At 31.7% G+C, this 21,638-nt stretch overlaps 2 protein-coding genes across 7 annotated transcripts; both read left to right on the top strand.

Moving 5' to 3' along the window:
• The first annotated feature begins 7,544 nt into the window (after positions 1-7,544).
• On the top strand, positions 7,545-9,680 carry LOC25485481 (reticulon-like protein B14). Its single transcript, XM_013614702.3, has 5 exons — positions 7,545-7,742; positions 8,489-8,669; positions 8,778-8,907; positions 9,216-9,285; positions 9,366-9,680. The coding sequence occupies exons 1-5, from the start codon at positions 7,673-7,675 to the stop codon at positions 9,533-9,535; spliced, it is 621 nt and encodes a 206-aa protein (XP_013470156.1). The 5' UTR covers positions 7,545-7,672; the 3' UTR covers positions 9,536-9,680.
• Positions 9,681-16,010: 6,330 nt separating this feature from the next.
• LOC25485480 (alpha,alpha-trehalose-phosphate synthase [UDP-forming] 5) lies at positions 16,011-20,209 on the top strand. Of its 6 annotated transcripts, none has more exons than XM_039830018.1 (4): positions 16,011-16,250; positions 16,714-18,732; positions 18,890-19,163; positions 19,707-20,209. In XM_039830018.1, the coding sequence occupies exons 2-4, from the start codon at positions 16,745-16,747 to the stop codon at positions 20,010-20,012; spliced, it is 2,568 nt and encodes an 855-aa protein (XP_039685952.1). In that variant the 5' UTR covers positions 16,011-16,250; positions 16,714-16,744; the 3' UTR covers positions 20,013-20,209. The 6 variants fall into 6 exon arrangements, with proteins under 6 accessions (XP_039685952.1, XP_024627405.1, XP_013470155.1 ...); XM_024771637.2 differs by having other exon boundaries at positions 16,011-16,252; positions 16,725-18,732; XM_013614701.3 differs by having other exon boundaries at positions 16,011-16,252; positions 16,720-18,732.
• The last annotated feature ends 1,429 nt before the right edge of the window (positions 20,210-21,638 follow it).

Raw genomic sequence — 21,638 nt, 5'->3', positions numbered from 1 at the left:
CCGTAACTAGTTATTCTTATTGAAAGGGATTAATTATAATGTAGTGAGAAGTTACTAGAGATAATTTGAACAATAACACCAATAAACTTCATAGTAGTCATAACAACAACAAACTACATTCATTAAACATAGATGTTATAAGATCAAATCCTACAACAATAACAAACAGAACAAGGGACACACAGTGTTGTAACACACCACACCAAACTGAGACATAACCAGAGGAACTTTCCCTATTGATAAGAAGCAAAATAGAGTACAACACAGAAAAAAGTGACAAGGTTGATACTTATGTGTCTAGCAAATCGGGAATGGAGAGCCACATGCATCAGAAACCTTGATGGCATTGGGAGAGTTAACAAATTTCTTAAGGTTAGGATCTTTCAAATATTGGCAAAGGCAAGGCTTTTGTTCCTTCAGTTTACTGCAACAAATTGCAGAAGGAGGGTTGGATGAAATGATGGCATTTGCACATGCACTTAGTTGTAATGCGTTGCATGTTATTTCCATTGATAACTCTGTCTTTGCAAGCAGTACAGTAAGCATAATGCACAATGTTACATATGAAATCTTCATTTTCAAAGAGAGAAAAAAGGACAATTGAAAAAGTTTAATTAAATTTGAGAGGTGATTAATGAGTGTACCAGACTCTAGGACATATACAAATGGAAATATGCATCATGGTATGGCTCTCTTAACTATTTATAGTGTGATGAGAAGGGATCTAGAGTTACATTGTAATTTATATAAACTATTACTACTATTATTTAAAAGGTTGTGCTAACTTGTATCTTAAGCACATGCTTAAAAACTCAAAAGTAGTAAGTTTGTATTGATGACAATATGCTATAATAATAGGAAAAGGGTGGTGTCTCTACTATAATACTAATAGCTTATCCATCAAATGAGCAAATGTTTCGTGGATGGGGAATAATAGTGCTAGTAATAAAGTTGGGAGCCCCATAGTTTGGTGATCATGAATTTGCGGAGTATTCAACAGTCAACTAGTCATTGCTTCTTCTTTTTTGACGGAATTAATAGTCATTGCTGGATTGCTCACTCATAGGATTCGTCATTTGACTAAGTTCATAGGAGAGGATTATAGGTTTGGCACGACCCCTTAGTTAAAATGAATGCCTCTTATTTGACATCTTTAATGAATGAAAAAAAAAATCATAGTTGCATGGCTACGTTGCTTAGTTCTTAAATTTTAAAATTTACCAAATAAGTATTCAAATCAAATAATATAAACTATTTATTATAATATATACATTTACATTTTTTCCATAGGTTTGATTTACATACGATCTCTTTTTTTATTTCAAGATGTTCAAAATTTAAATCTCGAGTATTTTGGTGTATTATTTGTAGAATTCTGCTCCACACCCTGCACATTTTGCTCGCGCCCTACAGCCATGCCAAAAATATCCTTGTGCTAGTTAACTTGCGCAAGTGTTAATCACTGCGCAACTTAACTAACGCTTCGTGAGTTAACTAGCGCAACGTTAGTTAAGTCATGCTACATGTTGTCTTAAACAAGGCAGAGCACCTCATTTCCTCATTTCTCATCTAAAATCTCAAAAAAATCTCAAAAATTCCTTCAAGTTCAAATCAAACAACACTCCAATAACAAGTAAGTTTTCATAATCAAAGACCATTAACCTTTTATGTTTATATGTTAGATTTTTTCTCTTAAATTAGAAATATTTTAGATTTAGAGTTTGTTTAAATTTTGGTATTTTTGGCAAGAAATCATACAATGTAAATGACTTGTGTTGCTTAAATGTTTAGATGTTTGCATGTTTATGTTGTAGTTTTGAGTTTTAGAGATTTTTTTTAGATTTAGGGTTTATTTAAATTTTAATTTTTTTTTTTTGCAAGATATGATACAATGTTACATGCAAATGAGTAATATTGCTTAATTATTTAGATGTTTGCATGTTTATGTTGTAGTTATCATTTTTAGGGTTTATGTATAATTTGCACTCCAAGTGTTTGATAAAATGTTGGAATGAGTTTTTTCATTGATTGTGTTAAATTTCTTATTGTGTAGATTTGAAGCAATGGCCAGGTGGATCGACGTTCATGCAAAATTCAACGGCGGAGAACCTCAGAGGTTGAAGGTTCGGTGCCTTGATGGTCTCAAGGATCAACTAAATGAATTCAACCAAGGAGTCAACCCCAGAGACGCAAGGAGGGTGGAATACGTTCGGTATAAACGTTCAACACTCGACGAGGGGAGAGTATCATTCACTTGAGTGGAGTTAAAGAATGACGAAACGTGACAAGCATGTTTTGGGAGCACAACATGTTCCAGTGGATCGATATGCGGGTAACGTTGCTGAGATCAACAACTTGATTCCGCCAGAAGATCGTCATTAGTTAGGGTAAGGTGCATTCCAACTACAACAATCGTCTTACCTCTGAAATCGGGTAATTCAAACTTGCCAAACGGCCATGACTCAAGGATTTTGCCCATCGTTCATGTTTTTCCTTTGAAAAGATTAAATTCTTGTTATGCTGGTTTAAATGAAGGTATTAAGTGTTAAGGAATGAACCTCATTTCGTTGGCACTTGAATACCATCATCTAAAGCAAGCCTAACAAAAATTTATTCCTTTCAAAGAAAAAACATAAACGCGGGGCGAAATGCTTGAGTCATGTTGTTTGGCCAGTTTGAATTTACCTCATTCAAAGGTAAGACAACAATTGTTGTAGTTGGAATGCACATTCCAACTACAACAATTGTCTTACTCTGGATGAGGCAATTCAAACTCGTTAATCGGCATGACTCCAACATTCGATAAGCCTCTTGAATGATGGTATTCATGTGTCAAGGAATGCACCTCATTCTTTTGACACTTGAATACCATCATTCAAGATGTTGATCGTATGTTGGAGTCCTGCTGCTTAGCAAGTTTGAATTTGCCTCATTCAGTGGTAAGATAATTGTTGCAATTAGAAGGTAAATTCCGGAATGTAATGTAATGTAATGATAAGAACATGTATTACTGAGAATCAGCTATATAAGTTATTTATTAACTTTTATTCGAATTTTTATTTGAATTCACGCTGTCGCAATATTTATTCGCGCTATCACAATTTTTATTTGAATTTATTTAATCGCAATTTTTAATTCAAATTCATTTATTAACTTTATTCTAATTTATTTTATTTACTTTATTCTAATTTATTTTATTTAATTTATTCTACATTATTTTATTTACTTTATTCTAAATTATTTTATTTACTTTATTGTAATTATTTATACATTAATATTTATTAAATTACTATTGATTCAATATTATTCAATTAAATAAATACAAATATAAATAAAATTAAATGAACTAAATTAATATTTATTCATTAAATACAAAATTAGAAAATAAAAGAAAATATAAATAAAAGCAAATATAAAAAGGAATGAACAAAATTGATGCATATAACAATATCTCATTTTATTAATAGAATTCATACAATACAATAATTTACCCCGCTTCACTAATTTATTCTATTTATTTTCTCCCTCTTTGGGGTAAAAAGTGATCAATCTCATGTGGTAAAATAGTGAGCAGCCTTCTTGGGGAAAATACATCACCAAACCTTGGGCTAAATTTAAATCTGGTTTTTTTATACCCCAACAAGAATCTTTTTACCCACGGTAAAAAGTTTATGGAGTAAAAAAAAGCAGATTTAAACTTATCCCAAGGGTCGATCACTTCCCCAAGTCGACTACTCACTATTTTACCCCGAAGAAGTTTGATCACTTTTGCCCCCAAAGAGAATATTGAAAAAAGAAAGAAAGAAGAGAAACATAGGGAGAGAGTGAGGAGGGGGAGAAAGTGAGATGGTGTGAGGAAATAGGGAAGTATGGAGGGGTATTTATAGGTGGGAATGGTGGTGTAGGTTATAACCACCATAAATGTGGTCAAAAAATGTGTAAAGTTTGTAGAAAACGTGTGGATTGAAGGTTGAAAACCTGACCACCGTCCAAAAATCGTTTGTTCTTTAGTTCTGACCACCGACCAACGTGCGTGAGTTAACTCGCGCATAGGCCAGTGGTGCGTGACTTAAGTCACGCTGAAGTTATAAGATGCGCAAAGACATTTTTGGCATGGCTGCAGGGCGCGAGCAAAATGTACTGCGTGAAGAGCAGCATTCTTATTTGTATATCGAGAGGTCTTCTACCTTGATGCTAAAGAGTTGTCACTTAAAATAAGCCCTCAAACCAAAAAGACCCCAAATTGAAGTTGACCTACATATCCTGCTTTATTTTACCTAAACAAGGATTGTGAGGCCATGACCTATTCTTGTTTTGTTTGAGCTTATGTCTTGTTTCTTTATTTTAGTGGTTTTTTATGTCATGTAGTTTGTAATAACTGTTTTTAACTAATGAAATTCATTACAAAAGCGAAAACAGAAATTATTCTTTGAAAAAAAAACTCTCAAAAACTTTAAATTTTCCAAAAAAAAAAAAACCTATACAAAGTTACCTCTAAATTTAAATCTTTAATATTTAGAACCATTTTTATTTGTGTTTTTCAGAGAATATGTGTATTTTATATTAAGATAAAACAATAACAATAAAATTAAATAGAAAATTAGAAGGCTCCCACCGGTACCAAAAGTAAAGACATAATTTAAGCAATACTTAATATCAAAATGAGTAAATCAAAGTTACGATGATCTACTGTAATTTTAAAGAAACTACACTTTATAATTTCTACAAAATTACGTGGATCAACATGATTTCTGATCACAAATATGATGGTGAATTGGTGACGTTTGCCTACTCATAAGAGGTGATGAGCATGAGATATGGGTTCAAACTCCTTCCTTGTTTTCTAAAAGAGTAATGATATATGTACAACCATTTGGTACAACTTTGATGATAACTTTAATTTGCTCCATTCTCATTGGTCCAAAACAATAGAGAGAGAGAGAGAAAAAAAAAAAAGAGAATAAGAATATAATGTGAGTATGAGAGAGAAAGTTGTCAAAAAATTGTAATAAAATGGTTGTACAAATATCATTTCTCTTTCCAAAATGTCTCAATTTGACCTCTATAAATATTCGATGAGTAAATAGTCAATTTCCCCCTTGAAATTGTAGGTTTCGTCAATTACCTCCCTGAAATTAACAAAACTTCAATTACCCCCCTGGAATTGCATAACGTTGATCAATTTACCCCCTCCGTCAAATTTTTCTGTTCAAGGGAGTAATTGAAGTTTTGTTAATTTCAAGGAGGTAATTGACGAAACCTACAATTTCAAGGAGAAATTGACTATTTACTAAATATTCAATTGTTAGTTCATTTGAAAAAGAAGAATTCAATTATATAGTGCCATATTAAGCAAAAAAAGAAGTACTAATGTCAAATCAAATCTATGAATTCCTTTGATAATAAAGAATTATAGACTTCATGAAGCAGGCTTTGTCAAAAACCACAATGTGTAGTTTTGGTTGGGATTTGGCAGCAATTTCTTATAATGCATGGCTTTTACATTTTTTAAGGAACATTCTGTAGCATGTCACAGCTGGGGGTCGAAAGACTTTCGGCGATGTGAAATGTGCTACATGATGGACAGTCAACATTTGAGTTTTTTATGATCATGTTTACTGTTTTGTCCAAGGAAAAAGGATAAAGGTTTTGTCTTGTGAAAGGAAAAAAAAAAACAAAGCATAAAAGTAAAAAAGAGAAATAAGGCCACAAATAGAGAACAAAGAAAGAAGATGTAGAAAGAGACATCGATTTTTAATGAGTTCTCCTCTTCACCCCTGCATTTTTTGCTCGCGCTCAACTGAAATACCTAAACTACCTTTGCATTTGTTAACTAACTTAAGTGCAAAAGTTTGCGCAAGTTAAATCATTCAGCGTGACTTAATTCAGCGTGACTTAAGTCAAGCAGAGTGAAGTCACTTTTTTTAATTTATTTACTATATTCAAATTATTTTATTTACGTTATTCTAATTTATTTATTTACTTTATTCTAACTTATTTACTTTAGGTCAAATGCATCTAAAAGTCCTTTAAGTTTTTTGTTTTTCTCAAAATGGTCATTTAAGTTTCAAAAGTCCCAAAGTGGTCATTTTAGTTTTTGAATCGTTTCAGAATCATACTTTCCGTCATTTAAGGAGCAATTTAGAAGGCTTTATGATTATGGTCATGAGTTGATTAGATCAAATCCTCATAGCACAGTGTAGATCAAAGTTCAACCAACTGAACAAAGTGAATAAGGTAATGGAGAAGAGTTTATTCATAGACCATTGTTGCCTAGGTTTCAGAGGGAAATATGATTATGAAACGATTCAAAAACTAAAAGGACCACTTTGGGACTTTTGAAACTTAAAGGACCACTTTGGGAAAAACGAAAAACTTAAAGGACCTTTAGATGCATTTGACCTTTACTTTATTCAAATTAAGTTATTTACGTTATTCTAAATTATTTATGCACTTAAAATAAATATTCATTCAAATTTATTCATTAAATAAATACAAATATAAATAAAAAGAAATGAACTAAATTAATATTTATTCGGATTTATTCATTAAATACAATATAAGAAAATAAAAGCAAATATAAATAAAATGAAATGAACAAGATTAATAGATATAACAAAATCTCATTTTATTAATAGAATTCATACAATAATTGATACATTTATTTGAATTCACTAAATCTACTTATTTTCTTTTTACCCTCTTGGGGGTAAATAGTGAGCAGCTTTCTTGGAGGAAATACATCATCAACCCTTAGGCTAAATTTAAATCTGATTTTTTTAACTCACCTTTTAACATTTGAAAACTTAGTGGTTTAATTGACAAAGTGTTAATGAACTCGATTAATAAAATTGATAGGAAGTACAATCAGTGATTTGAACAATATTTGGCTAATTTTTCTTATCTTCCAATTAAAGTCCAATTATTCTTAAAAAAAAAAACTAAAATCCAATTATTGTATCACCTTTTTCTTCAAGAAATTATAAGTTAGTTAAAGTGAAAAAGAAAATATGGTGAAATTTGGTTGATTATCGGTATCCATAGTTAAACTTATGAAAAAATTAATTCAATTTTTAATAAATTAATACAAAAATATAACATATTATTAAATATAATTGAATGATGAGTATCACAGTGTTCACCAAAGAATATAGTATTAGATTTTGAAATGCAATGTAAATCACCGCTCAAATTTCCATTTTTATTGGGTGTATATACAAGACTCCGACAAAAACGAAAACCTTTAGTCAAGCAAACACATATTTTTTTAGTCAAAATAAAAAACAAAAAAGAGGAGAAACGCATAATAAATACAAGAAAACAAAGTATCATTATCAGACATGTATAAGGGTAAACGCAAGACCCTACCAATGTATCTTAATCATGTGTCATGTGTGGGCACGAGGAATTAATTAAAACTTGAAAGCCATGCTAAAGCCATACCTTACCTCTCTATACAAATGTTGTTGATTTGATTAATTTCTTGGTTACAAAGCTTAGAACCACAATCTCCATTGGTACATCACACATATTTATTGGCCTCAATGCGCATGGAACATAACAGTGTTAGGAATCATCATTAACTTGGTTTGGTACAATTAGGTACAAATTAAGACAATTTCAATTCTAGTAAAAAAAAAAAGAAGACAATTTCAATCATTAATCCATAGTCATGCCAATCCGTTCCAATCAACCTGGTTTGTTTGGTAGACCACTTCACGCAGTCCTTGGTGGAGGAAAGAGTAAGATCTCTCAAAAGTTCACACCTTTCGTATCACATTTGCATGCATGTATCTAATATATAATACATAAATTTGATAGTAAATATTTAATAGGTTGGTGGTTCTCTTTAACCTTATACAATATGTACCTCCCTTAATCTAAATATATTTTTAACAAAAAAATGTAAGCGGGTGTTTTAAAATTTTACTTTTATATATGGGTGGTTGGAAAGCAGGGTCGGTCTAAGGGTAAGGCCACCAAAATCCTCGCTTTAAGCCCATCGACAAAAAATTATTTTTCATTAGATTTTACGAGCAAAAAGCCTCATATTCTAATAAAAAAGGAACCATGTATTCAATCTTGCTTATTAATTTTCATTTTTAGTAGTCGTGGTAGTCTTATAGAGAAGATGAAAACTAACTACAATCAATATATTTCAAAAATTTCTTTTAAAATGTTTATTTCATTGGTAGAAATAGAAATAGGAAGCTTCTTAAATAAAGACTATGGAAATCTACATGGGTTGATACGATGATGTGGACTTAACACCTTGGAGTGACCTCCTCCTAATGTCTCATGTTTGAATTTTCTTAGTGTCAATTTATGTCGACTAGTTCATACAAAATTTTATTTTGGCTTGGACCCTGCATGCGGACAGTCGGATTGGTACCTCGGTTTAGTCAGTTTTTGAGTCGGATAGCAAGTTTAAAAAAAAAATATGTACTACAAAAAATTCCTTAGTGGTATGATTGTTCTGGTTTTGCAGTTGCTGATATCTTGCTATGGAAAGACATGAAATCATCTGCAGCAATTGTGGCTGGATTTTCAATGGTTTGGTTTCTCTTTGAAGTGGTTGAATATAATCTTGTTACTCTGCTGTGCCACATCCTCATAGCCCTTATGCTCATTCTCTTTATTTGGTATAATGCAGCTGGATTAATCACTTGGTAATTGTATTTTTAACCTTATAAAAATTATCAATATGTGCAGTCCCTATTCAAAAGCCTTATTTTTGTAACATTTGGAGTAAACATTATTTATGTGTTGCATTGCAGGAAACTTCCTGATATCTATGATTTTGAAATCCCAGATTCTACCGTTAGATTCATTCATAAAAAGTTCAACTTGTTCTTGAGGAAATTTTATGACATTTCAACTGGGAAAGACCTTAGATTCTTCTTTGTGGTACTGTGAAATAGATCATTTTCAATTATCCTCATCTCTCCGATGAAATCATTTTTTTCCCAAAAATAAATATGTTTCTAGCCTATATAAAAATACGAATCTTTCAAGTTTTGTCCCTAGAAACTTTTTGACTATTTTTACTCCATATCTTTTATAAAAATAGAGGGACTAAATGTACCTGTGTTTTAAAAAGGTATAGGAACTAAAAATTGATACAAAAAATTTATAGATACTAAAATAAAAAAAATTATGTAAGCTTTTGTTTTGTATAAATTTGTTTGTTAACATCAAAAGTGATTGAATTTCAGACAATAGCTGGTCTATGGATCATGTCTACTATTGGAAATTTCTTTAGCACTGTCAATTTACTATATACAAGTAAGATTCCAAACAAATACATTTTTATTACTTGGGTCTTATTATATTATTAATTATTAATATGTGATGCTATGCTACAGCATTTTTGTGCCTGGTGACACTTCCAATTATGTATGAGAGGTATGAACATGAGGTGGATTATCTAGCAAGTAAAGGAAACCAAGACGTGAAGAGATTGTTCAACAAATTGGATTCTACAGTTCTCAATAGGATTCCAAGGGGACCTGTGAAAGAAAAGAAGTACAGATGATTTTAGATCTTCTTTGTCACGCATGAAATATAAAATTTATGATGTACTCTCTTTAATTTCATATTCAGTTTACTACCTTAAGCATGTAAATCAATAATGTTGTACTTTATTTAATAATTAAATACAACGCATACGTTATCATAAATTTTTACTTATAGCGGAAACTAATTAAAGTTATCATAGAAGTATGCATTTCAAATCAAACGTTGATGACAACTTTAGAATCTTACCTCAAAACAAGACTTAGAGTTTCTTAAGCAACAACAAAGATCTTGTTTGTTATCGTAAAAAAAAAAAAAAACTAAGATCTTGTTTACTTTGTCAAAATAATTTCTGTTTCCATTTCATAAAATTTGCGTTAATTTACCCAACCAATAATCATTAATCACATAAGTACATTTTCAAATGGCACCTACAAACTACCATTAATTCCATTAACAAAGGTTCAATTTTATTAGTTGATGGGTTAATCACCCACCATTGTTTAAAGGTAATCTAGACGAAGAAGAAAACTAATTTTATTTGCTAACAAAAGAGATACCTAAACTCTTATAAGTGATCAATTATATGCGTTTTTCGAAAACGATCAAAATATCAAAAGATTATTTCTTTTCATTAGTTCTGGTGTATCATTTTTCATTAGCCTTTTATCTTCTTTTCTTCACGTAATTCATTTCAAGAGTCTTTCATTTTTTTATTAAAAAATTAAAATGAATATATTTTTAAAATATAAAAATAAAAAGCATTGTACCTCACATAAGTCAATTTGAAAAAGTTTGACATCACCTAAGTCTATTACTTAATCTTTACTTGATTATTTAACAAAAGGGTATTGACAAGGAATGACCTTGGAACACTTTAAGAATTCTAATAAAATTAAGATTTTTTTTTTTAAAAATGTCGAATACTTCAATTTTTAATACATTGTGTACTCCTTAACATTTCTCTTGAAGAAATGGTGTGAATAAATAGTCGAGTTAATATTGTTTTACCCCCTATAATATATGTCATTTCCGGTTTACCTCTTTGTAATTTTTGTTTTAAGATTTCATTCTTATAATTCGAAGATTCTTTGGTTTTGAACCTGCATAGCCTTAAATTACAAAAATTGTGGTATTTTTTTCCCATGTAATTTGAGTAAATTTCGATTTACCATCTTCCTTATCATCGATTTTGTACTATCAAAATTCATGAAGGAGAATAAACCGAAAATCTTCAAATTACAAAAATAAAATCTAAAAAAAATTACAAAGGATAAAAAAGAAATGACCTATATTACAGGGTTAAAACACGGTTAACCCTAAATAGTTTTAAGAATCTTCCAAGAATAGGGGCTGCGCACTTGTGTAGTGTAACCAACCAACGAAATGGAATTATGAAAGAGTGTTGTACTTGTTGTCTATGTGAGAAGATCCAGATGTACATTCGACCTATGCTAATCATGTATTGTGACCACTAGCTTTTGCTGTCCAATACATCCTACTTTTTCTTTGGGGTATTTTCCTCCAAATCAAATTAAAGTAAGAAACGCTTGAGTTGAGCGTTCCTTTTTTTTCTTTTTCTCTATGAATGGCCGAGTGGGTTTATCAAATTGACTTTGAGTTTTGAACTTGCGGTGGGTATACGAGTATAGATATTATATAACGGTGAATCATTGTGATTTTGTCGTATATATATTAAACATTCACTTACATTCTTTCAAGAGAAATGATATTTGTACAACCACTTTATTACAACTTTTTATCTCATACTCACATTATATTTTTATTCTCTTCTTTCTTTTCTCTCTCTCTATATTGTTATAGACCAATGAGAAGAGAGAAAATAAAAGTTGTCAACAAAGTTGTCACAAATAGTTATCAATATATCACTACTCTTCTCCCAATATTGAGATCAAATTTCTATTAACTTATAACACGTACAACTAAAAGAAAAATAATACTTTTATAGAAATTGTAACGTATATACTTTCGCTTTTATACCACTGAGTTCACTTTCTCATCAGTACTCACTAATTTGATCTCACTTTCACTAATCTCCTATGAATATGACCCCTACTTCCAGCAAGAAGGTTAATTAGTAGCTCATAGATCACAACTATTTTTAAGAGTTATGTGGTAATAATAATTATCATCACTTTCAGTTTGAGTGGGTGCAAAAGAATGATGTTAGAACAAATAATTGGTGGGGTTAGGGATTCCCCACATCATGCACTCTTTATTAGTTAACGGTTAGACATAGTAGGTGGACAAACAAGTTCATTTTCAAATATCGAGTGCTTGCTTGTAACATCTTCCACCTTTGAATGCTATATATACATGTACACCAAGAGACACAATTTCGAAGATGACAAAAATGAACTATCTCTTTCGAGTTTCAACAACTACTCCGAGTAAATAAATAAATAATTACATCATCCGTCCCATAAAAATTAATCTATTTGTAAAATTAAACTTTCTTAATACTACAATCAAATTTTAAGGTAATGTTAGTTATATATTTCTCCTAATAATTGTTTTGCGCTGTGGTTTTGGCGAGTGTAGTAGGAGGTAGACTGCAATTTTGTTGGTTTGCTTTGGAGTTTTTGATAAAATATTCTTTGTGTCAATTAGATGAAACTGAAGTAATTATATGATAAAATAAATTGAAGAAAAGGAAGTTATCTCTTTGCTCACGACAATTTGGTCAAAAACCCATCATCTTGGCCTTTGGCATGTCAAATTGTTTTGTTGTAGGATGGGTATTCAAAAGAGTCGCTATATTTTTTTTAAGAGGAAAGAGTCACTGTATTTAAAATAGGAAAATGCAGCTGATAGCTTCCTGTCACTAAGTTGGACTATATACTCCTCTTATTTCAATAATACTTTCACATTTCGCCCTTCGTACACCTTAATTTTAATTAAACTTCTATCGCTTTTTCTTGATCGATTATATACTCCTCTTATTTCAATTATAACGTGATTTTCCACTTTTTAAAACATAAACTTTTGACTTACACTCGTCAAACTAATGATTGCCTCGCCCGGTTAAAAGCTTGATCTGCATTTTCTTAGCTTCTTTAGCTGGGCTTCTTCTCCCATGTCCAGATTTATTACAAAACGGTGTTGAATTAAGGGTATAAGTGTATAAATTGTACATTGGGTCTAGCTACTAATATTCACATGAAAACACAGCTTTTTTTTTATATGTTTCTTGCAAAATGGTTAACAAGTGCCATGAGAATTTGAACGGAAAATTAACGTTAAATTGATACTTTTCACTAACCAAAACATTCTCAAATTATATGTATAGTAATTTGATTCAGATTACAACAATATTCATGAACTGAATTGTACCCTTTAAGTTTCAAGTTTGTTTCAGATATGTCCTTTTAAGTTTCTAAGGTTTCAGATAGGTCTTTATGTTTTGAGTTTTTTTCGGATAGGTCCGTTCTGTAAGTCAAAGCTGTTATGTCCATTAAGTCAAAGCTGATATGTCCATTAAGTGGGTGAGGTGGTTCTCTCTGACACTTGACATCAATTTTTTTCCCAACCAGATCAATTTTGGCTTAACGGAGGTTGACAGAAATGACTTATCCGAAACAAACTTGGAACTTAAAGGATCTATCTGAAACCTTAGAAACTTAAAGGACCTATCCGAAACAAACTCGAAACTTAAAAGACATATCTAAAACCTTAAAAAATTAAAGGATTTATCTGAAACAAACATGAACTTAAAGGACCCGATAATATATTTGACCTTTTTTTAACAAGTACCACAAGGGATTATCACTCCTTGCCCGTACGTCTTATGTCTCCATATATCAACAATTTTAAGCCAATTTTACTCATAAAACTCGAATTCAATTGCTAGACATTTGTAAAACAATCAACTCATATGAGAATCTACCTATTAAGTTTTTCTAACTCACTCAATTACACTTTTATTTGTGTTTGAGATTCCGTTGACTTTATTTTTAGTAAAAGAACGTAAAAACTAAAATAAAACTTAGCGGGGGTAACTGTCTAATATGCTTAAGGTTTATCCGTCCCAAATTGTGGAACTTTTTACATTAATATCTTGCAATGAATGTTGTAACACTAACATGACCAAGAGAAGGCTAAATATGACGCATGATAGAGATAGGGGGCAGCAAGGAGTTATGTCGCATCAATAATGATTACAAGTATGAGTAAACAAAGCATCCAAGCTAAGCCGTGGACTGTGGACAGACACAACACATAATCCCTCAACGTCAATAAGCAACTTGACATTTTTTTTAGAATAATGATAGTTTTATTATGTAAGTGCCACACAAATCATTGATGCTACCGATACAACTACAATAAGAAAGTTCTCATTACACTCTTTGACATTTTAATTACGTAAACACTAGAGAGAAGGCAACCTGAAATGATTTTTGAAAGAAAAAAAGAAAAAAAAAACTAAAAAAAGCATTGCAGTTAGGATATTTTCCCCATTTTACAATCTCCTCCTCGTGTGCATCACCGTTGCCTTGTAATGGCAAATCCCTTCTCTTTGCGTTATTCGTTTATGGGATTGGTCAAAAGTAGATACTTGGAGTTTTTTTTATTAATTAAACTAGTTATAAACCCGGTGCTGCACGGGTTGAATAACGTATTTTTTAAAAATTTAGTTTCGAAGGAGAAATCTTATAAATTACGGAAAATTATTATCCTTTATAAATGTAAAAATCAAAATTGTGTAAACCAAAATTTTGCAACACAGAGCCTAAAACACTATATAAAAAATAACATAAAATTTTGCCCTAAATTTAACCTAACTTTTTACAATTTTACTGTATTAACCCTATTTAATTTAATCAAAATGTTAACGTTAATTGTTAGAGAAATCAAAATAAACAAATCGTTCCTAGTTTTTCTCTTTAATTTTACTAAACAAATTATATTAACCCTAGATTTAATTTATGCAAAATGACATCTCTTATTTCTAAATATTAACCCGTGATGCAATATTAACCCTAGATTTAACCTAATTTTTTCGTGTGACTTTACTATATTAACCCTAGATTTAATTTATGCAAAATGTCATCTCTTATTTCTAAATGTTAACCCATGACGCAATATTAACCCTAGATTTAATCTATTTTTTCGTGTGACTTTACTATATTAACCATAGATTTAATTTATGCAAAATGTCAGCTCTAATTTTAACCTAATTTTTCCTTCCACACTTTTAGCATCGGTGAGTGAAAATAATCTTGTCTAGGGGAGGTGAGGGTAATTTTTCCTTGTTTTTATTTTGTCTTTCTAACAAGCACACGTAGGGGTATTCGTTAGCGTAACCCTTGATTAAAAAAAGTGAGCAACAGTTAAATAATTTGTACTCCTTCCGATCTCAAATATAAGTAACTTTTCACTTTTTAGGTTCATTCAATAAATGATGTATATGGTCTATAATATGAACCATATACATAATTTATTAAATGAACCTAAAAAATGAAAAAGTTGCTTACATTTGAGACCGGAGGGAGTACTCTAATACACTCTTCAGTCATTAATATAAGCAAAAAACTACATTCTAGGTTCATTCATTTAATGATGTATGTGGTTTATAATAAAGACCATGCGCATCATTAAATGAATGAATTTAAAATGTAAACTTTTGCTTATAATAGTGACCGGAGGATGTAAATAGTTATAAATGAATAATGACGTATACTACTTAGTTCATTAAATGGAAACAAACAAACTCCACAATCCACCGGACACTTGTTGCAATGTGATTGAGCAACACTGCGCGTAACCCAACAGCGAACTCTCAGGCCGTTGTTTTAACTTAAGAATATCATATCTTATCAGTCCTTAATCTTGTCTAAAACAGAATTTAAAAAGCTCATTTTAGTACTTTAAATTAATTTCTTGAGTTAGTAGTACTATTTTTCCATTAAAAACCAAACAAACACGCATCAAATACACGCACTATCATAATACGACTATCACGAGGGAAAATATTCTCACGGTGTGTTACACGCGCTGTAGTAGCAACTACATTGAAAAAGAATCTCTTTAGTGGTAGTGGAGTGCGGCAACATGCAATACTTGAAGAGAAGGGAACTTAATTAATCCCTGATTAAGGAAAATCACAAACCATGGTTTTGTTTTATTAAAACTCGTTATTGGTAAAAAGATCGATTAATTTAAGATGTCTAATTCTACCGTCTACTTACATGGGTCTTATTCAAAGTCTTAGTAAAACTTTGTATATACTAATCTAGCAAAGTTAACATCGAAAAAATCAAATATAAAATGAAAAAATATATTCTAAGGTTAGAAACCAACGTCATCAAATCAACCCATGTGGGTTAACACAAACCATGGTTAATTAAAGAAGTTAGTTTTACTAGTAATTAATGTAATGTAACGTAATGTCATCACATATGAGTGAGAGTGAGAGTGAGAGTGAGAGTGAGAGAATGAAGTTGTTCCTTTTTCTTTGTTTGTATAAAGACATGTTATTTGTCGTTAATTGGTTGGTTGTAATGTAAAAATATCATTATGATGAATGCAAGAATACCCTTTCTGGTTTTATAGACAAAAAGTAGTAAAAGAAAAGAAAAAGTTACTATTTTTCTCATTTGTCACTATTGTGAGTGTTTATGTGTGTTGTGTTGTGTGCTATTATTAATTGATATTGACGGAGAAGAAGAATCTTTGGTGTCTGTCTCTTCTTTCAACTAACATTCATTCATTCAAGGTTAGCTTAGGAATCTCACTTTCTTCATCATTGGTCTTCTATAACGCTTCTTCCTCTTTTTGTTTATTATTCATTCATTTTCAACTCTCCCTTAAACGTTGCCCCAATTCAGTGTTAATTACTTGGTGATTTGTTTATTTATTTATTTCTGGTAGTTGGTGTTATTATTGTTAATTCTATTATTAGATTCAAATGATCTATGTTAGATTCTGTCAAATTGTTAAATCTGTTTTTTTTCTTTTTCTTTTTCTTTTTCAGTTGAATGCTGTATTTTTCTAAGTAAAATTTCTCATATGGGTCTAATTTGATTTTCCATGCAACTTTTTTTTATGGATATTTTTTGTAATGTTTATAACAAAAAAAATAAAAAATCTTTCTTGTAATGTAACATGTCTAGTTTTGGGTGCATGAGTGATGATGATGTTTAATTTGTTTAGATTTCTGAAATTGTATTTTTGCTGTTGTAGGACAGTGAGTGAGTGAGTGAGCAAAATGGCTTCAAGGTCATATTCCAACTTGTTAGATCTTACTTCATGTGGCTCGCCGTCTTTCGGTCGCGAAAAGAAAAGGCTTCCTAGAGTTGCAACTGTTGCTGGAGTGCTATCTGAATTAGATGATGAAACCAACAACAGTGTTGGTTCTGATGCTCCTTCCTCCATTTCTCAAGAGAGGATGATCATTGTTGGTAACCAGCTTCCATTGAAGGCACAAAGGAAAGAGGAGAATGGTAAGTGGGAATTCACTTGGGATGAGGATTCACTTCTTTTACAGCTGAAAGATGGTCTTGGTGATGATGTTGAAACAATCTATATTGGTTGTCTTAAAGAAGAAATTGATCCAATTGAGCAAGATGATGTTGCTCAGTACTTGCTTGACAATTTCAAATGTGTACCAACTTTCCTTCCACCTGAACTTTTCACTAAATTCTATCATGGTTTCTGTAAACAACATCTATGGCCTTTGTTTCACTACATGCTTCCTCTGTCGCCTGATCTTGGTGGTCGATTTGATCGATCTCTTTGGCAGGCTTATGTTTCTGTCAACAAAATATTTGCTGATAAAGTGATGGAAGTTATTAACCCTGATGAGGATTTTGTTTGGGTTCATGACTACCACTTGATGGTTCTTCCAACATTTTTGAGAAAGAGATTTAATAGGGCAAGGCTTGGATTCTTCCTTCATAGTCCTTTTCCTTCGTCCGAGATATACCGAACCCTTCCTGTTAGAGACGAACTTCTTAGAGCTCTTTTGAATTCTGACCTTATAGGGTTTCATACTTTCGACTATGCTAGGCATTTCCTCTCCTGTTGCAGTAGAATGTTGGGAATTGCTTATCAGTCCAAGCGAGGCTACATAGGTCTTGAGTACTATGGAAGAACTGTTAGCATTAAGATTCTTCCTGTTGGTATTCATATAGGTCAGCTTGAGTCAGTCATGAATCTTTCTGAGACAGAAAGCAAGGTTGCTGAGTTAAGAAACAGGTTCAAAGGTCAAACTGTGATGCTTGGGGTGGATGACATGGATATCTTCAAAGGAATCAGCTTAAAACTTTTGGCAATGGAACAATTGCTTTTACAACATGCTGAAATGAGGGGAAAAGTTGTTCTGGTTCAAATCGCAAACCCTGCTAGAGGACGCGGAAAGGATGTGCAAGAAGTGCAGTGTGAAACTTATGCAACCGTGAAAAGGATAAACGACACATTTGGAAGGCCTGGATACACACCTGTAGTCTTGATCGATACAACACTCCAGAGTTACGAGAGAATCGCTTACTATGCAATTGCGGAATGTTGTCTTGTTACAGCAGTGAGAGATGGGATGAATCTTATACCTTATGAGTATATCATTTGTAGACAGGGAAACGAGAAGATAGATGAGATTTTAGGAATAAACTCAACCGTCCAAAAGAAGAGCATGCTGGTGGTGTCTGAATTCATTGGCTGCTCCCCATCATTAAGCGGCGCGATTCGGGTGAATCCATGGAATATTGATGCTGTTGCTGAAGCTATGGATTCCGCCTTAATGGTCCCAGAGTCTGAAAAACAAATGCGTCATGAGAAGCATTATAGGTACGTTAGTACGCACGATGTTGCATATTGGGCGCGTAGCTTCTTGCAGGATCTGGAAAGGGCTTGTAGAGATCATCTGAGGAGAAGATGCTGGGGAATTGGTTTTGGTTTAGGATTTCGAGTAATAGCTTTGGATCCAAACTTTAGAAAGCTATCTGTGGAACACATTGTTTCAGCTTATAAGAGGACCAAGCACCGAGCGATTCTTTTGGATTATGATAGTACTATGGTGCAGCCTGGATCAATTAGTACAACACCTAGTGCTGAAGCTGTTTCAATCTTGAACAGCTTGTGCAGTGATACCAGGAATTGTGTTTTCATTGTGAGTGGAAAGGAGAGAAACACTCTCACTGAATGGTTTTCTTCATGTGAAAAGCTTGGACTTGCTGCAGAACACGGCTATTTTGTGAAGTATGTTATTTTTCCTTGTGTCATACTCCTTCTACCAAATGAACTCACTCTTTTCATTTTATGCATGAAAAAATGTTGTGGAAAAAATAAATTGTTTTCTTTGATGGAGCTTGCTTAGGCAGTTAAACTGAAGAAATTTATCCTTTTTTTTTTCCAGGACAAGTCATACTGAAGAATGGGAAGCTTGTGTTTCTGTGCCTGATTTTGACTGGAAACAGATTGCTGAGCCAGTTATGCAGTTATATACAGAAACTACTGATGGTTCTAACATAGAGTCCAAAGAGAGTGCTCTTGTTTGGAATTACGAGTTTGCTGACCGAGATTTCGGTTCATGTCAAGCTAAGGAGCTTCTTGATCATCTGGAAAGTGTTCTTGCTAATGAGCCTGTTTCAGTTAAAAGTGGCCCATACATTGTGGAAGTTAAACCTCAGGTTGGTAATTAAAAAGTTTTCTTTGCACTTTCAAATCTATTTTGAGATCAGATATATTTAGTTGAAGTAGTTTGTTTGCATACTACTTATTGTTGGGAATTATAGATCTTTAGTTAAAATAGAAAGGATACTTGAATCTGGCCTAGAACCATGTTACGCTAGCATGGCTGATAACTGTTTGTTTCGTAATATTTTGCTTGAAGCGATGTTTGTCAAATAGCTGCGCTACAATAGTGCAATTTGAACAGATTATTATTGTTCTGTGACACGCTGTTTAGTAAAAATGTTGTCAAACAGCGACTGTAGTAACACTATAGCTAGCTTTGTAGCATAGCAAAGTTTGAACAAACTGCTATTTTCCATGATCTATGGTTGACAACACTGGCTTGAAGTAATTGGAATGATAATGTTTAATAATACCATGGATCACTGAAGTTAATTCTAATCTTTGGTCATGAATTCTTTTGAAGGGCCTCCTTATTTCTATGATCATGAACTTTTTTCACATTCTTATGATTGAACCACTTGACATTTTTGTTGCAGGGTGTGAGTAAGGGTATTGTGGCAGAGCGTATTCTGATAACAATGCAACAAAAGGGAGTGATTCCAGATTTTGTTCTATGCATTGGTGATGACAGATCAGATGAGGACATGTTTGGGGTAATAACAAGTGCAAGGGCATCTCTATCGCCTATTGCAGACGTGTTTCCTTGCACTGTTGGTCAGAAACCAAGCAAAGCCAAATATTACTTGGAAGACACAAGTGAGATTTTGAGGATGTTGCAAGGTCTTGCCAATGCTTCTGAACAAACTGCTGCTAGAAGTTCTTCCCAGTTATCTCCTCCTTAAGCAAGCTTTTCTAATCTATGTAGGAAACATATACTAATGATATGGGTTAAATTGTAGTATTTGTGAATACTTGGTTGGTTATCTTTTGTTGGATTTCTGTCCATTTTTATTTCTACTCCCAACAGTATTGCTACTACCGATTGTATCTAAGTTGTTGAAGGTTAATTTAGATAATAGAAATAATTTTTTTAATAAAATTATGTGTTTAATTATCATTCTCTTTTTAATAGGATTCATTTTCATTCTTATTCTTTTGGTGCATGATTCATTATCATTCAACAGACATGATTTAATCTTTCAAAAAAAAATAAAAATGCATGATTTAGCGAATTTTTACTCAAATAATTTTGGATGGAGTATATATCATTTTTAGTCCTACAATTTTCAACGTAATACTTTACTTGAAATGAACGCTAAATTGTAAATTCCCTCAATTTTCAATGTAATTCTTGATTGTGAATGTCCCGTGTCATGTGACATTTCTCCTATCATTACATATTTTCAGCTTTCTTCTCATATAGAATCTCGAGAGTCTTGCTAAGTTGATTGAGAATATCCTGTGTCATGTGAAATTTGAGTCTTACTAAGTTGGGACTCTTTCTCCATTCATTCTATTTGGTACTAATTGCCTAGACAATTTTGGAATGATAATAATACCAAAAGTGTTTTTGACGAAATGTTAATAGATTCTTAGTTTGTTTCATAGAAAAATAAGAGGATAAAGGTTTTTTGGACCCAATAGGAGGATGAAGGCTGAGTAGAGAAAGAGTTTACTAATTTACAATTTTTTTTTTTTTGGATGTATCATAATATTATTTCTTAAAGAAACCACGCATATATTTAAGGGTTAAATATGTTTTTGGTCCCTATAAATATGTCAACTTTTCGTTTTAGTCCCTCTAAAATTTTCCTTCAACTTTTGGTCCCTATTTTTAATTTAATTTTTGTATTTTTTAATGAAATTGCACAGAAATATGTATAATATTCTAAAAACAATTCCTACAAAAAATTAGAATTTTTTAACAAAACACAAATTAAATATGAATTTTTAACCGTAAAACATATAAAAATTCATATTAAATTCATGTTTTGTTAAAAAATTCTAATTTTTTTTTGGAGTGATTCTTGTAATATTTTAAATTTTTCTGTAAAATTTTATTAAAAAATATGAATTCTACATATGAGTTTACTTTAAAAGAGGGACCAAAAGTGATGATTGAAAATTTTATAGGGACTAAAAGTTGAAGGAAAATTTTAGAGGGACTAAAACGAAAAATTGACATATTTATAGGGACCAAAAACATATTTAACCCTATATTTAAATCGTGAGATATGATTAGACATATTTTACACAACAATTCATAAAAATTAGTTTTCAGTTATTAGTTTATTTTAAGGGAAGTTTTTAGTTATTAGATGATATTACTCTCATCTATTATGAGATTAATTTTATCACATCTTATTTTTTGTTAGAATATATATATGGGTAATGCTACAACACATCCATCAACTTTTACTAAGGTGTGTTTTAGCATACAACACCTTTTTATTTAGACAAAACACCCCATCTTTTCTTTCTAAAAATAAGTCAAATTGAAGAGCAAATATGTAATTTACAATTTATTG

This window comes from Medicago truncatula, chromosome 1 (assembly GCF_003473485.1).
Source record: "Medicago truncatula cultivar Jemalong A17 chromosome 1, MtrunA17r5.0-ANR, whole genome shotgun sequence".
NCBI lineage: Eukaryota > Viridiplantae > Streptophyta > Magnoliopsida > Fabales > Fabaceae > Medicago > Medicago truncatula.
Note: the sequence above shows the minus strand (reverse complement) of the source record. Positions and strands in the feature narration are given on the sequence as shown.

Excerpts from the sequence above, each read along its gene's own strand:
- LOC25485480 (XM_039830018.1), top strand. The coding sequence starts at position 16,745 with ATGGCTTCAAGGTCATATTCCAACTTGTTAGATCTTACTTCATGTGGC. Across the intron at positions 18,733-18,889 it reads GAACACGGCTATTTTGTGAA|GACAAGTCATACTGAAGAAT; the intron begins GTATGTTATTTT and ends TTTTTTTTCCAG. Across the intron at positions 19,164-19,706 it reads TTGTGGAAGTTAAACCTCAG|GGTGTGAGTAAGGGTATTGT; the intron begins GTTGGTAATTAA and ends TTTTTGTTGCAG.
- LOC25485481 (XM_013614702.3), top strand. The coding sequence starts at position 7,673 with ATGCCAATCCGTTCCAATCAACCTGGTTTGTTTGGTAGACCACTTCAC. Across the intron at positions 8,670-8,777 it reads GCAGCTGGATTAATCACTTG|GAAACTTCCTGATATCTATG; the intron begins GTAATTGTATTT and ends GTTGCATTGCAG. Across the intron at positions 9,286-9,365 it reads TGTCAATTTACTATATACAA|CATTTTTGTGCCTGGTGACA; the intron begins GTAAGATTCCAA and ends GCTATGCTACAG.